At 60.3% G+C, this 16736-nt stretch overlaps 2 protein-coding genes across 2 annotated transcripts in view; one reads left to right on the top strand and one right to left on the bottom strand.

Annotated features, from left to right (window-relative positions):
- PTSG_13118 (uncharacterized protein) overlaps positions 1-1180 on the top strand; it is a 17716-nt gene extending 16536 nt beyond the window's left edge. The window contains exon 3 of the mRNA XM_004988238.1: positions 32-1180. Within this exon, the coding sequence (XP_004988295.1) occupies positions 32-862 (831 nt within the window). The 3' untranslated portion in view covers positions 863-1180. The remainder of the gene's footprint in view (positions 1-31) is intronic.
- The window catches only part of PTSG_10910 (uncharacterized protein), a 16792-nt gene continuing 1165 nt past the window's right edge, over positions 1110-16736 (bottom strand). Inside the window, exon 2 of the mRNA XM_004988237.1 lies at positions 1110-16547. Coding sequence (XP_004988294.1) covers positions 1505-16547 — 15043 coding nt within the window. The 3' untranslated portion in view covers positions 1110-1504. The remainder of the gene's footprint in view (positions 16548-16736) is intronic.

Genomic DNA, 16736 nt, shown 5'->3' with positions numbered 1-16736 from the left:
CACATTCACACACACATGTGCACCTGTATAGCTCGTGGATGAAGCGGGTGGAAAGGTGAAGACGATGGACGAGCACATTGGCTCAGCAGCCAGCAGCGTGGCGGGTGCGTTGGCGGTGCACAATCCGCAAGCACAGGCCGCGTTCTTTGCCGCCATCAAAACGCGAGCAGCACGACACCTGTCGAACCAAGACCACAGTTTCGCGCCAAAATACGCCTTTGACACCGCAACTGGCGCTGCTGTTGATGCGGAACAACGGGCCGTTCTGGCACGCATGACCCTGTCGCCCGCAGACGCACGCGCAGCCGATGCACACGCTTGGCCGCATCCGTTCAGGGTGCTTTCACCCCCGCACTTGCAAGGCGATCCACCCATCCGCATTCAGCGCGTGTTTCATGGCGTCAAGACCTTTGACGCTGCTGTTGGCATCGTTGCTGGCGGCTTTGCCCAGTTGCGCACGCGGGACAGCGGGTTCTTTGGCACCGGCATATACTTCACCCCCAACTTGCACTACGCGCTTGAGTACGCCGAGCCTTGCATCATCAACAGGCAGGATGGTCGCCTGCCACCATCGGACTTGGAGAATCTCAACCTCGCTAATGGCACATACCGCGTTGTGCTCGTATGTGATCTCGTGTACGCCAACCCGTACCCCGTGACAGACATGACCCTGATGGGACAGGGTCTGAAACCGGGCCATGACGCACATGTGGCTGTGGTAAACTTCAGTGGCGAAGCACAGCCGTTTGGCTCGCACAGCGAGTGGGACTGGAACGAGGACACCAACGTGCCTGCTGGCGAGATTATGATTTCGCAGGAGTCGCACGCACTCGTGCGTGCTGTGCTCGTGCTCAAGCAATAGCCATGTGTGTGTGTGTCTGTCTGTCTGTCTGTCTGTGAGTACTTTCTGTCTGTCTGTCTGTCCGTGTGTTTGTGCACTTTCTGTGAGTACTTTCTGTCTGTCCGTGTGTGTGTGTGTTTGCGTTTCAAGTGCGATTGTGCGTTCAGTGCCATTTTGTGCTTTTGTCTGCCTACCTGCCTTTTCTGTCCAGCCATACCCCCCCCCCTCTCTCTCCCTCTCTCTGTGTCTGGTTTGTGGCGTTGACGAGTCGTGGTGGGATGGTACAGTGATGTTGTAAACGGAACAGTGCCAATGAAGAATGAACGGAATCAGGCAGAGGCTAAAGCAAGATGAACACACAGAGAAAGGCAACAGAGGGTTGCAAGCAACGCGCAACATCGCAGAAAAGACAAGGGGCAGCTGCACCCGCACATTGAAACCAAAAGCACACACAACAGGCACATCCCATAGCTCTCATTCTCGCACCCTCATGTGCCTGTTCGCACAAAAAACGCACAATCAGACATGCACGCACACGCACAACGCAAACAAATACACGCAACCAGACAACAATTTCATTCACACGTTCCCGCAACCACAAACACAAGCACACACAACTTCACTCACACACACACACACACGCACGCAATCGCGCAAACACGCTCAGGCGGCGCTTTGGAGTTGGCGGGCAATGTTTCCGGCTTCGCGCCGCAGGACCTCGTAATCGTTGATGAACAGAATGTAGTCGCTGTGCGCACCACGCGAGCGGTTCTCGCTGTCGTACCTGCCTGCAGGCCCACAGATATCACGCACGCGGTCCATGGCGTTCCGATCACCGACGACAATGCCGTAGCTTGTGGTGTTGCAACCGTCAACAATCTGGCGCGAAAGCTGCCCAACACCAGGGCCAGCGTCTCCATTCATCCCGTCTGTCTGGAACATGAGAATGCGGCGGTTATGTGTTGCGTAGTCACTCTGGTCCCGCCTCAACGCATCCAATGCTTGACGCAGTGGAGGTTGGAACAGTGTACCACCACGACAATCGAGAGACCTGATGCAGCGCGACAACGTTGACTGGTCGTTTGTCAGCCACGTGTCGATGCGTGAGTGTGTCCCAAAGCCGATGATGGCCATCCGGTTGCGAGAAGCACCGACACCAACTTCAAACGTCTCCATCATTTGGTGCAAGAAGTCACACAGCTGCTGGAAGTAACCCGACATGCTGCCTGACAAGTCCACGATGCAGACCAGATCAACGCCCGGTGGTGCCGCCTCCCGGACAGCCTTGTCCAAGAACGCGCGTGCAGTTTGCGCGTGGTTGTGGTTGTGGGAGCCACTTGCAGCACCAGGGAGCGCAGCAACGTTCGTCTTCGACTTTCTCAGTCGCAGGTCTGTGCCCACGAGCCAGCTTGTCGTGTTCATAACGTAGCGATCGGTGCCACCGACGTCCCAGTTCACCCACATCTTGGTGAAGCCCGTGTCGACGGCAATGCGGCCGCAGCCCCGGCGCTCGCCGTCGCGTGCAAGCACAACGGGCACGCGTCTGTGGCTGGTGTCGGCCTTTGCAAAGCCTCCGCTCGCAACGGTGCGCCAAGACCCGTCCCGGGACTCTGTTGTCGGGTAGCAGATGGTGACGCCTTCAAACAGCGTCACCAGACCAGTGGTGATGGGGTGGCGGCTGTCAAGCCTGCCATTCGACTGCTTGGACAAGACGGTGTCGCCTGGCGTGCCCTGGTAGTACCTGTCGCGCACAATGAAGTTCCCGCCGGGAATGTTGTCTGTCACACGCATGCTGTCACCGCAGTATGCAAGAATGGTGTTCACGTGCACGTGGAAGGGGTCGTTCTCGCCCAGCAGGAACAGTCCGCCGCCACGCTGGTGGAACTGGGCACACGCCTTTGCCACATCCATCACATCGCTCTTCCACTGCTCAACTGCGTCAGGGCGCCCGTGCGCCTCCATGTAGTAGGCGTCGCCAGCTGCGCCAGAGATCACCCACGCAACATCGTATCGCTTGGAGTGAAGCTCGCGACAGAACTCACGCTCGCTGCCCACGATGCTGAACGCAAACCCCTTCCGTTGCATGAAATCCTTGACGTTGTCACGCAGCATGTCTTCCGGCAGCTCGTCAAGCACCACCTTGTCATTGTCACCACCCACGTGCCGCACGTCTCTGTGGGTGCGCACGGCCTCAGCCTTTCCCGCAGCCACGTACAATTGACCTTCGTGGTCACGAAGCTCGTGATGCTCCAGGCCGAGATGAGCAGACAAGTCCCTGCGTCGGCCGGACCACGCTCTCTTGAATTGGCACGGCACAAATTCGATGCGTGCTCTGAAGAAGTTGCCAATGAGGACATGATGGTTGGCAAACGCGCCGTCGCACGCCAGGTCAAACTGCCCACCCCGCGGGTTCTTGTACTTGTCGACCTCCACCTTGCCCTCGGAAAGCGCCTTAAGCGAGTGCTCGCCCAAGCGACGGTTGTAGTATTGAAGGATGTCTGCTTCCTTCACGTCCAGGATGCGATACATGTGCTCCATGTCCTCCTTCAGTTGCTTGTCTGCCTGCTTGCGCCGCTGCTGCTGCACCGACTTGACTGCCTCCCGCTTGGCGGCCAGGCTCTTTGCACCGTGGAGGGTGTAATACCGGCTTCGAAGCTCGCTCTTCAGCGGCCCACACTCAATGTCGTCAGACGTTGCCAGCGTGAGCATGCATAGCTTGAATTTGTGCGACATGTACTCCAAGTTGAGCGGAATCGGCACAACGTCAAACGCACATCCCAGGCTGGCTGGCTCTGCGCGAATGAGGGCGTCCTGGATGCGTACAGGGAGGTGGAAGTTGAGCTTCGGTGAGAGGAGCCCGCGCACAAACAGCTCTTCCTCTCGCCGTCCGGGCGTCTCAGGTGGCAGCTCGACCAGCGGGAATGGTACGCGCTGTGTGCGTGTGCTGCTGCTACCGCTGCGACTGCTATCTGCACTGCCACCGAAGAAGGGGTGGTCGTTGATTGTGACAACGTCAATCTCCCGCGCAGTCTCATCCATGACGCGTCGAATGAGCGTGATGATGGTTGGCCATTCCGCGGGCAGCTTGCCCGTGGTTCCTGCAAGCGCAAACACGAGTGCCTTGTTGTTGCGCAGGAGGCCTGGGTCCTGCGGCAGCAACTGTGCAAACCTGTGTCCCCACAGCGCGTTGAGGCGAGTCGTTGCCGTGTGTGCGCTGCTCGTGCTGATGATCTGTGACGAGGCCTGCAGCAAAGCGGCGCGCAGATTGTTGGTGGCCTGCTCCGGGCTACCCTGCGCGGTAGGCTTGATGCTGCTGAACATCGCAGCCCATACGAGCGTGCGCGCAACCACTTGCTCCCACTTGTGCGTGAAGGCTGCGGTTGCTTGCGCCGTGTCTCGCCCCGTCTTCTTCGTCAGGCGCGCTAACAAGTCCGCCTCCACGTCCTTCTGCTTGTCAAACAGAATCCACACCGCCAAGAAAATGGGGCTCTGTGCATCAAGTTTGAACGTCGTGTCGACTGCTGCATCGCTGCCTCCGTCTCCTGCGTCAACGGTGTCCGCGCTTGATGAGGAGGAGCCACCACTGCTACCACTACCACTACCACCACTGCCATCCCCAGTGGCACCACTGACAGAATCGTTGAGGCTCGGCCCGTATTCCAGCACGACGTGAATCACAGCCTTGCACAGCTCCTCGCACGTCTTGAACTGGATGTTGGCGCGCATGAGGGCGCACAGGTTGCCCGGGTCCAAAGCCTTGACCACGCTGTACGGGTCTGGCGCTTCGTTGAGGAGGCGCGTGATGCCCACAATGTCGCTGATGAAATGCTGCTTCCAAACGCGTTTAGCACGCGCCCAGCTGATGGCCGCGTTCTTCTGCAGGCTGACACGAATCCACTCCAAATCAGCGTAGTCGCCGCCCTCGGAGAAGGCACGCCCCTCGCCCAGCGGCTGCACCTCAGAGGCAAGCCCCGTGACGAGGGGGAAGTCGGGCTGGTCGATCACGCACAACAGTTGCAAGCACGCTGTGCTCGCCACGTGTTGTGGTATGGATGTGCTTGCCACGGCGCTGCTGGCGTTGGTGGGGCGATCGTTGGTGTTGGCCCGTGGGTTCAGCCCAATCGTGTGCAACAGGGCCAGGCACTCCTGGAAAACACAGCGGCACCAGAGCGACAGTCGCACGATGGGCGGGATGGTGTGGCTCTCCGGAAGCTTGCGGCAGTACTCGGGGAAAGACAGCAGCAGGTACTCGTCAAGCTCATTGCCTTTCTGTTTTCCCTCCATGATGGGGTCGGACTGGCCGTCGCCGCCTTTGTTTGGCTGTGCTGCTGCGCTCCCGTTGCTGGCTGCCGAAGTGTCATCACCAGCACCATCGCTGGCATTGGGAGCACGAGCAGGCGCTCCACTGGGCTCTCCCTTTCCTTCTTCTTCGCCATTGCCCTGACCTCCTTGCTGCTCGTGTTGCTCCATCTTCAGCTTCATAAACAGGTACGATGCAACGCCTGCGCGCGTGAGCAGGGCAAACGGGTCCCCGTCTGTCTCGTCCAGCAGACCCGCCAGTGACTCTGCGAGCGGCTTGTCTCCAAACTGCTCGTAAAACTGCTTCACAAAGTGCGTCATGCGCTCGCACATGAGCGGGCCCAGTGCCTGTGCTTTAGACAGCAGCACGGTATCCAGCCTCTTTTCACTCGCTCCACTGATGGCATCGAAGGCGGCCTTGCGGTTGCGGAATGTCAGCACGTCATCTGAGAAGAGCGCGCGACTGGCACCGTACCACCACATCAGGTGCGTCAGCGCATCCTGTTTCCCAGCATCCTTGCCCTTACTTGTGTCTGCCTGCGCAAGCGTGGGAAGCTTTTCTTCTTGTCTCAGCAGCGTGCACAAGTCCGAAACGGGGAGGCGGCACGCAAACATCTTGACGTCCACCTTCGCGTCCTCCCACATCTGCTTCAAGTCGTCGTCCTCCTTCTCCTTGCGGTTGCCAATGACCACAGTGTACATGCGTTGCTGGCGCCGCAGCAGGTACTCAAACACCTCGCGCTTCTGCGCGCGCGTGAGCATGTGAAACTCGTCCACAACCAGAAATGTCTTGCGGCTGCTGTTGCTGCACACCTCCTCCAGCAAGGACGTCAGGTTTTCCTCCACAAGGCGGCTGTTTGAGCAGTCAAAGTACTGCCACTCAAACCCTAGGTTCTTGGCCCGTTTCATCATCACTTTCTCCATGAAGCGCGTTTTCCCTGCGCCCGGAGGAGAGAAGATGACACGCGCGTGCAAGTTGCTGTGGCCGCCCGCCTGCTGTTGTGGATCGTGGGAACGTTCCAGCCATTGACGAATTTCGTACTTCCAGTCTCCAGCCACACTCGTGTACGGGAGTGCCACTTCTTCCGCCTCCACCTCATCCAGGGTGGGTTTGTCCCACATGCGCTGTGTTGACTTGTACTCAATCTTCTCAATGCTGAGCTGCGCTGCTTGCCCCTGCAGGAACGACTGCGTCGCGCCACGACGGTGATGGTGACGTCGGGCCTGCTGCTGCTGCATTTGTGGCGGCTGCTGCTGCTGTTGCTGCTGCTGTGGCTGCTGGTGGTGGTGATGCCCCAGACCGCCACCGCTGCCGTCAGTGGTTGCGTTGGCGAGTGGCTGATCGACCATTGCAGCAACGCCTGCAAGGCCAGCAACGCCGCGGGCGCCGCCGGTGCTGCTGGTAACGGCGGTGCTTGCAGTGGTGTCTGTACCTGATTCGGCTTCGGAGGACCCGAGGATCTGCAGCTCTTCCAGGGTGAGCGGGCGGTACAGGGACATGTTGCACCTGTCCCTGTTCTCACAGAAGTTGCGTGACATGTCGAGCTGTTCGAAGAAGATGTAGTGGAATGGCATGGCCTTTGTGTACTCCGCACACCACTTGAACAGCAGGTCGTCGATGGTCTTGAAGCCACGCACATACACAATCACGGTCCGCTCGTCAAAGGCGTCCACAATGGTGGCGAAGATGTGGTCCTTTGTCACAATGCCGCGGGCACGCAGGTCCTGCTTGTTGATTTCCTTGAGCGGCACCCGCAGTCGCTTGCGCAGGATGGCCAGCACACGCGCGTGCACGTTGTACACGCCATACACCTCGCTCACGTGCCCAAAGAATTGGGGCAGGGGGTGTGGCAGCTCAAACTGCGACAGCAGCATGCTTCTGGTAGTATCATCGGGGCAGGTGTCTGCCAGCGAAAAGCACGTGATGAACCGACTGAGGTACTCGTTGGGGTTTACCCGCGGTGGCGGCTGTGGGTGGCGCAGGAGGGCTGCGCACACAAACCACTTGCGGAAGCTGGCGGGCAGTGGTGCAGCGAGCACCTTTGCAAGCCACGTCACCACCTCTGGCGACACTTCTGGGCGCACCTTGTTCTCGCCTGTCTCGTTCTTCCACATGAGCAGGTACGCGAGCGTGGTGGAAGGCCCGGAGCTCGCCTTGCGCGTCTCCAGCCACACGAACCGACACGTGTCTTTGTCGTTTGCCCCGGCAAAGCTCACCGCAGCGGTGGTTGCTGGAATTTGCAAGCAAGAGCTCATTTGCTCGGGAATGGCCGGGAACTGCTGCCTTGCTTTTCGCGCTGCTTGGTCTGCTGCAGCGTCGCGGGAGCGGCCCGTGTTGTCTTGAAGGAGAAACAGGAAACGCATGGGATCCGTGTACTCTGTTGCGTGCTCCATTGCGGACGCATACGACTCGCTCTTCCTCAACCGCTGCGTGACGGTTGTGATGGAGGGCATGATGATGTCTCTCAGAAACTGTTCGCACGGCGGCGCAGGGCTTTGCCCTGCATCATCATCGTCGTTGTTGGTCGCATCAAACAGGGTCGGCAACACACCAACATCGTCATCATCATCGTCATCGTTATCATCATCGCTTCTGCGCATGGCCTCTGCTGCTGTTGACTGCTCTTGCTCTGGTTTGTGCAGGAGCTCATAGGCTGCGTCGATCAGGCCTCGAACATCGTCTTCACCAATCAAGCCAAGGAACGTCTGGAAGATGGTCTCAAACGCTTCAGACTCGCGGCCTTCTTGTTCTGGCTGTTCTTCGTCCTTTTCCTCCCGATTTTCCCGGCTGCCGATCGTAAAGTGAGCAGAGGAGGACAGCACCGTGTAGAGCTCATCAACAGTCTTTGCACGGCGCTGTTCATCGGTGGGCTGGTGTGTCTGCTCTGTCAACACGGCAAGCACCGTCACCAGCCGCAACGCAGCTGCAACCTCACTGCCCAGGCCGTAGTCTGAGAGGTGGTTGAACAAGAGCAGGCGCTGCCGCAGCGACAAAGCGTTCGGGTGGCGCAGGAACAAGGGCTCAAACTGGTGTGTTTCCTTGTTGCGAACAAGGATGACGCCACTGCCGACAACAACAGACCCTGCAGGTGCAAACTTGGCAATGTGCCGCCACACCATCTCGTGCGTGGCAAAGGTCTGCAGGAGCGTGTAGTTCTCGGGAATTTGCGAGGCATCGGGCCCGTAGAAGGCGGAGCGAGGGAAGAAGCGCAGTGTCGCCATCTCCCTGTACTCAAACGTCAACTTGCCCGAGCTCACTTTCTTCATGCACAGGACACCACCGTCTCCGTGTTGGATGTTCACGTTCAGAGCACCAAAGCGGAAGCCATCGTCACCGCCAGACATAGGCGGCAGGGTTGCACTCGTCGCGCCATCGCCGCCATGATGCTCGCCGTGGCTGTTGGTGCCGTTGTTGTTGTCGCCTGCGTCATTGGCGTTGCCGGTGGCGTCAGCGGTAGCGCTGCTGTTGCTGCGGCCAGGTGCACTTGTGCGGTTGGCCGTGGGCACAAGATTGTCCTTCAGATGCAGCACGTCTTCCATGCGAATGACAATCTTCCGCTCCTTGAAGCTGAGGCTAACGGGGCCTTCAAGGCCCTGCGTGTGTTTGCGCGCCTTTGCACCACTGCCACCGCCCAGTCCTTCGTCCGAATCGCTCACTTCTGACGCAACAGCAGCAGAGAAAAATGACGTCAGGTCGTCATCAGTGAGAACACTGTCGCTGTCGTCATCACCATCACCATCGCCATCACCATCCCCATCTCCATCGTCATCGTCATCTTTGCGTGCATTCAGGGCACTGCTGTGTAGCGTCGGTTCTTGCAGCTCCCTCGTGGGCGCGATGGCGGGAGTCACAGACCCATCGCGGCTGCGACGGCACAGCTCCCGCAGGCTGCCGTTGCTGGTTGTCGTTGTTGCCAGCAGTAGGTGTGCCTGGACGTCATCCTCCCTCAGCACGGATTCGGGAAACAGCTTCGCCTCCACACAGAACTTGAGCTCCTTGAAGGTCGTGTCGCACATGGTGAGTGACTTGTCGCAGTAGTGGCGGAAAATGTGCGCAACAATCTTTCGGTTGGTGCTGTCGCTCTGCTGCAGGTTTTCCCTGTCGCTCTCTGTCGGGTTGTCCGTGAAGCCAACGGCGCGCACAGCCCACCTGAAGAACCAAGCACAGGTTGGGGCCGGTGCCGGTGGGTTGGGGCCGGGGGCCGGTGCGTTGGGGGCCGGTGCCGGAGGGTTGGGGCAAGATGCAACGCCATCAATACACTTGTTGAGCATTTTCTCGGCGTGGACACGTGCGTCCTTGCCAAACATGAAGAACGCCTGTACAGCCATCATAAACATGCGCACGCGCCCATTTGCGTCCTCGCTCGTTGGGTCACCCTCACCAAATGCGCGCCCAAACGCAAGCGCGGCAGCGTTCGCCACGTCACTCAGATCTGCACCTTCACGCCCCCCGCGAGAGACAATGTTCTCGTCTGTACAGAACAGACGCAGGTACCGCAGCGTAAACTCGCGGTCCTCCGCCTGCCGACCAAAGGGCTCGAGGAAGGTGCCGCTCGCGCGCATGTGAACATCAATGACACCTGGCGGGGCAATGAGAGCGGGCTGTGCCATGTAGTCTTTGTCGGTGCACCTGTCATCGAAGTCGTCGTTGCCAAGGTGGCGCTTAACACAGCGTTTCGCTTCGCGCGCAGGCACGCGCAACATCACAAACCAGGCCAGAATGAGGTCAATGATGTACTGGCGGTTTGCAGCAACCCGCTGCTCGGATGTCTCTGCCGATGCGTTCTGCATTGTCACGCGTCTGCTCTTGCTCAGCAGCTGGGCTACGGCACCAAGGTTCATCATCATGATGTCTTCGGTGCAGCCAGAATCCACCGAGAACACAACGGCACCGACCGATTTGGCCTGCGCAATCAGGTCAGGTCCAAACGCCTTCGCCACCCTCTCAAACATGGGACGGCCGTCTACGCGCTGCTGGTACACGGTGACGGTGAGCGGGCGTTCACCACGTTGGCCAACAAGGCGCGTCTCCTGCTCCACGTTCCGCTCCTCATAGGGCGCAACCACTTGCTCGTAGGAGAGGAACGCGGCCAGGGAGAGCTCTTCTGGTGTGGCAAGGTAGGTGCCAAGCAGCGGCGGGATGAGCACACCCTTCAGGCGCTCTGAAAATCCAAGTGCCCGACACACGTTGCGCAGAAGACGCCAGTTGACAGCTCCCAGATCTTGCAAGTCCACGACAAACCGACGGCTGGGGCGAAGTGCCCAGACCACCATGTACACGTGCATGGCTGCACGGGCACGCTCTGAGTGAGTGTTGTGGCGAGAGTCGCCTGATGCGATGTTACGCCCATCACGTGGAGCCATGGTGTACACGACACTCGTTTCCGCATCTGCAAGCAAGCGGTCCAGGGACACGGCGTCAAACTTGGCGAGAAATCGACGCGCAAATTGCGCCAGGTGCGTGGCGTCCTTTTCCGTTTCATTTTGCCACTGCGTCTCCAAGAACTGAAGGAGCTTGAGGCGGAGGTTTTGCAGCTCATCAAAGTGCAACGGTGGTGCATCATCCTCTTCAAAGTCCCAATCCTCCCAGCAGTTGGCTGATGTGGTGCCACCATCAGTGGCGCCATTGCCGTCGTCGTCGTCGTCGTTGGCGCCGTTACTACTGCCGGTGTCGCCACTACCCACGTCAGCCACGCCCCTGCACAGCACGTCAAACATGCGACTGCGCCGCGTGCTCCAGCTGTGACCTGGCGGCTGCGGCTGCTGCTGCGCAGACAACGCACGGTGGGCCAAACTCGGGCGGCCAGCAACCAGCTTGAGCAGCGCTGTGGCAACATTGTCCAGCGACAGCGGCGATTGGTGGCCGCTGCTGCAGAAGCACGAGCGCAGTGTTCGTACGGCAGCCACGACCTGCAGCCTCTGTTGCTCACTGTCACGAGCGGTAGCATCCACGCCATCCCGGACGTCTGCGGTGCCGCTGTGGAGCGAGGCAGCCGCACACTCACGCAGCAGCAGCACGAGTGCGTCCTCGTTTCGCGGGCCCATGCGGCTGAGCAGGTCTGCCCAGCACGCTGGCGAGAAGGGAGGCAGCGGGGCGCTGTGTTGCGCGCGCATCAGCCGCCGCACATCATCTTCATTGCCTTGCACGGCGGCGCAGACGAGCCGCCCAAGCGCCGTGTTGAGAATGCGCGGTTGCGTGTGCGTGCCCGCTGCTGCCGCTGCCCCAGACACAGCCGCGCGAGAGGACGTGGAAGCTGCAGGGGGCGGCTGCTTCGCTTGCTCACGGTCAAACAGGGTGAGTGTGCCAGCGACAATGGCAGCGCCAATGGTGCGTGCACGCCTCAGGGTTTCGTCGAGGGCGCTGACGGGGATAAGGGAACTGAGGGCTTGGGACAGGCCCTGCTGCACTACAAACAAGGAGCGAGGGTCGTCCACGCCACACAGTGTCTGCAGCAGTTGCGTTGCGTTGTCCTTGACCACGCGAAAGTGCAGGCCGGCTCGCAGCATGAGCCGGATGTGGGAGCCGTCGTTCAAGGCATCGCTGTTCAGGCCCACGAGGTGGAACAACAGCACGGCCAGTGGCGTAAACGCATCATTCTCTGTGCGGCAGAGCGCGTTGATCACGTCCTGCGTGGACGTTGTTGTTGTTGTTGCTGCTGCTGCTGGTGGTGGTGGTGTTCCTGCGGATGCGCGACGCCTTGTGTCAGAATGGAGACCAAAGATGGCCCTGAGTTCCGCCTTCTGCTGCTCCGATGTGATGGATTGCAGCAGCGAGTCAAGGATCTGCGGGCTCATCGTCAAGACGACGTGAAGTGGATATGCGCAGCACCGCAGCAAACGCACAAATCCGGTCACGGACATGGCCAGCTCGCCCCATTTCTGCGTCAGGGCAACCCAGTCCACCTCCTCCAGGCGCTGGGCGGCGCGAAGAATCATCTCCTCGGCGTTTTTCGACGGCAGCGTGCGTGCAAAGTACGTGAGCTTGCTGGTGTCAGCCTTGCCCTCATGCTGCTGCTGCTGCCTCTCGTGTGTGTTCGGGGTGGCAGTGGAGCGCTGGCTGCTGCGGTGGCATGGCAGCACGACGTTGCGGTAGGTCATGGGGATGATGGTCCGCTCGATGATGTGTGGCTTCACATCCAACGGATCGCGGTCACCCTCGTCGCTGAGCAGACTGGCGCCGTCACCCTCGCCATCGTCACTGTCATTCCCATCGTCGAATGGGTCGTTCTGTTCGCTGGAGAGGCGACGCGAGATGGCATTGAGCCAGAAGCACACGCGCTTGCCCTCGGGCAGAAACTGCAGCGCGGTGGAGTTACACAGCAGCTGCTGGTAAGAGGGCAGCGAAAACACTTCTGCGAGGGCGCGGTTGAGGCGCTGCTTGCGTGCGACGTCTTGGTGAGTGCCGCTCATGCTGGAGTCGTTCAGTCCACCATCACTGCTGTTGCTGCTGTTGTTGTTGGTGTAGGCAAGCACTGAGGTGTCGCCAGCATGGCTCAGGGTGCGAAAAGCAGACGCAACACGCTTGTACAAGAGCGAGTAGAGGTGGGCGAGCCACAGAATGCCACCAGCACCTCCAAGCGCATTGTCGCCACCAGCATGGGCGCTGCTGTTGTACTCGTCGACGCGTCGGACGGCAGCCACAAACTGGGTCCAGTTTGCTCTGTCCTCACATGGCGGAGATGGGAGGCTGTCGAGCCCGTCCAGCAACGCCTGGGCGGTGGGGAGGGCGCTCTCTGTGTGCTGCAGAACAAGCGAGGTTGTGAAGGAGCTTCCAAGCAACAGCTGCAGCAGAGCACAGAGCGACAGCGACCGGGCAATCGCATCTGCGCGCACAGACGCACGCGTGCCAAACTCATCACCGTCCTCATGAGCAGCTCCGCCGCGAGCGCCCTGACTGCCGTTCTGTGCCTCGCCATCCCCGTTGTCGCTGGCAATTCGGGTGGCCTGGCTGGCAAGCTTCACCAGCCCCTTCTGCAGGAGCAGCGCTGCTGGCGTGTGGCGCGTCAGGTCGTGGATCATGGCGCCAGCATCAGCGAAGGAGGCGGAAGTGTTGCTGATGCGGTTGGTGGCGACGGCATCAAACGTCTCCGCATCCGATGGATCCAGCGACGTGGAGAGAAACACGACAGGGCAGTCCACCTTCTCGATGCGCGTGCGCAGGGCACGCTTCTCCTCGAGCGAGAGCAGGCTGGCAGAGGAGATGACAATGCAGCTGCGCCGGTTGCCTCCTGCTGCTGATGATGATGATGACGACGACAAAGACGACCCGCCGGTGTCCGTGAGCGCTGCGTCGAGGTCGCGGTAGAAGGTTGGCGAGGCGCTGTCAAACGGTTTTGCGGCGGCGCCAAGCAGCTGCTTGCGCAAGTGGTGCAGCACGCCAATGTCCGGGTGTGCAATGATGTGCAACTGGGGGACGCTGCCACCACCGCCAAAGATGTGAGGCGTCGTGGTGCCGCTGCTGCTGCCCACGCTGCCCGCGAGACTGAGGCGAGCGGAGCCGGGCGCGCTTGCAGACGCGGTGGAGGGCGTGCTGTCTGGGTGATAGTGGTGGTGCGACCCCGTGCTTGTGTGTGTCAGCCTGGACAGCCCCTCCTCAAGCAGCCGCACGGCGTTGATGTTTGCGTTGATCACAGCGTCCACGTCCTGCTTGACCCAGTGCACAAGCGGTGATCCGACATTCTCCCGCAGCTGGGGTCGCATGGCCATGCTGGCGGTTGTTGTGTTCGTGGCAGTGCCACTGCTTGCAGCGAACGTGCGCATAGTGCTGGTGCTGTCGATCATGCCGAGCTCGTTCACAGCGCTTGGGATGGGGTGCCTGTCGTTGATGAAGCGGCGCAGCGTCGGGCGGTCAATGACCAGCGCGTCTGTGGCGGACGGGGTGAAGAGGAACTCGGCGACGGGGCTCGCAGACAGGTCACGCACGATGGCGTCGTCTGTCTGGTCGAGCAAGATGCGAACCATGCTCAGCGGGGAGGTGAACGGCAGCAGGAGGCGCGACACGTCTGCCACGGGGATGCGCTCCGTGAAGGTGAGGTACACGAGGGTGAGGGTCTGCGTGGCCTGCAGCTCAAAGAGGCGAATGCGAATGGTGGTCAGGTTGGAGCGCGACACGCGAAAGGCGAACATGCACGGGCGCCACATGCCAAACTGCAGCTGCCCCTCCTGCACGTAGCCCGTGACCCTCTGGAAGTCTGAGGACGCAAGCAGGCCAATGGACTTGCCCTCGGCGACGCGCTTGTCTGAGAGCGTGTTGCCGAGCACACGCCCCACGGATGGCTGCGTCGCGGCGTCACCGTCGTTACCACCGTCATCAAAGCCATCGCGCGTGTCACTGGCCAGCTCACGGCGACTGCTGTCAAAGTAGAAGCGCTCCTGCCAGTACTCGCTGTCCAGCAGCCTGGATTGCGCGTGCTGCTCGCGGTGGCGGAGAATGCGCAGCTGTGGCGGGCAAAAGTCGAGGGAGAGCGGGCACTTGCGCGACCACGCTGCGTCCTGAAGCTCCGCGCTGCGCAGGAGCACGGCGGCGGCAAACAGCGCATCTGTGGGGCGCAGCTGCAGGGCGCCCGGTTGCTGGTTGAGCATGCTGATGGACTTGATGGCGTCGTCGAGCGTCTTGGCCATGTTGGCGCTGCTGGCGGAGGAGACGACGACTGTACCGAGTACCAGGTACTTGCGGTCGTCCCGGTACCACGTGAAGGGCGGGCCCTTGACAACCATGCCCATGCTCTGGCTCCTGGTGTCATCCAGCTGCTGGGTGGCGACGCGGAAGCTGTGGTCGTTGTACAGGCGGATGTGTGCAAGGCGCTGGTCATGCAGCACGTCAGCGGCGGTGACGGTGGCGGTGAGATCGGACTCGTTCGTCTCCTGCTTGAGCGTGTATGGCTTGCTCATGCCGCTCTGCTGCTGAGGGGCCACGACTTGCAGACGGGCAGCCGTGTCGAGGCACAGCAGCAGCACGTGCGTGCCGTTGTTCTGCATGGATGGCGTGCAGATCTCAAGGTTGTGCCGCACCTCCACGCCGTCCGCCAGCACACACGTCTGCGCACGCACGGTTCGCTTGTCGTCGCTGGCATCGCCGCCAACGCTTCTGACGTGATCAGCCAAACGAAGGGGGTCATCGAGACGAAGGTTGAAGCTGCTCCACAGAGCACACTCGTCCTGCACGACGTGATTGTTTGGGGTGGAGGCTTCCAAGAGCTCGTTGATCAGATCCTTGGCACGTGCGATGGCGAGCTTGTGGTTGTGAAGAGACTTGTTGAGAGCAGTGCCTGCCTTGCGCCGCGCCCGTCTTTCGTTGGTGCTCGGATTGTTGCTGACAGCCCTCACCTTGGCCAAGCGTGCCCTGAGCTGATGCCAGGCCTGCTCGGAGAGCTGCGTGTGCGCGTCTTGCCATGTCGACTGCTTCGACACTTCTGCCAAGTCCAGCAGCGAGGCGACGGCCCACACATCGCGCACGATGGTCTCAGCAAGTTCGCGGTCGTTGGCGATGGCGAAGGGTGCGCTGCCTAAGTTGCTGGTGCCGCTGGGATCGGTGCTGTTCGCGTCAGCCACGCACTGGCCCCAGCGCTTCAGAAACGTGTTGAGGCGTTGTTCGAGCGCCCGTGTGTAAGGGTCGGTGCCACCATCGCTGCTGCTGTCTGGAGACGCATTTGTGGCTTCAGACACATCGGCGACGGCAGCCTGCATTGAGGCGGGGCGGGCTGCACTGCTGCGGGCAAGCAGCAAGCGGCGCAAACTCTGCAGGAGCTGCTTGGGGTCGGCGGTCGCGGCGCTGGTGCTGCCTCCGCTGTCACTGCCACCGTTGGCACTGGTGCTCGTGCCATGCAAGATGGCATTTATTCTGGACAGGGAGTCCTCATACGATGTTGCCATACCGACGATTCGGTCAAACTCGCACACGCGGTGGGTGTCGGGGAGCAGCCGCTGTAGGGCCTTCTCAAACTCAAGCCATACAGGGCGCATGACCGCGTTGTTCAAGAACCTGAGCTTGATCTCGGCAAGCTCATCCACGGTGTGCCTGGTGTGGGCGTTGTTGTCGTGAGTGGTGTCGTCGGTAGTGATGTTGTCGGGGTTGCTGCTTCTGAAAGCTTGGCACCAGTCGAGCATGTGCTGCAGTTTCTGCTGCACGAGCTTGCTGTCGCACTCCTGCCCTTTCAGATTGAGGAGGAAGGTGGAAAACCTTTCGGGTGTTGTTGCCTGCATCGTCTCGTGGATGACCTGCGTGATGAAGCAAAACGCTTTCAGCACCATGTCATCGGGGATCAGGCGGTCCAAGACAAAGAAGTCGACGCTGGCTCGCACATCAAGCTTGTGGTTCACGAGACGGTCCACGCGCAAGACTTCCGACGGCAGAGGCCAGCAGCCCCTGAGCTTGTCGTTCGTGGTCACCATTTTGTGAAGCGCTCGCCTGGAAGGGGTATGGGAGGAGGGATGGGAGGGGATGGTGTGTAGGTGTATGTGCGTGTACGTGAGAGAGTGTGGTGAGAGAGTGTGCGTGTCGGTGTGTGTGTGTGTGTGTGTGTGTGTGTGTGTGTGTGTGTGTGTGTGTGTGTGTGTGTGTGTGTGTGTGTGTGTGGTGGTGGGTGGTGGTGTGTGT

The sequence above is a fragment of the Salpingoeca rosetta genome (assembly GCF_000188695.1).
Source record: "Salpingoeca rosetta unplaced genomic scaffold supercont1.37, whole genome shotgun sequence".
NCBI classification, from domain to species: Eukaryota; class Choanoflagellata; order Craspedida; family Salpingoecidae; genus Salpingoeca; species Salpingoeca rosetta.
The sequence above is the reverse complement of the archived record's forward strand: the minus strand, read 5'-3'. Positions and strand labels throughout refer to the sequence as shown.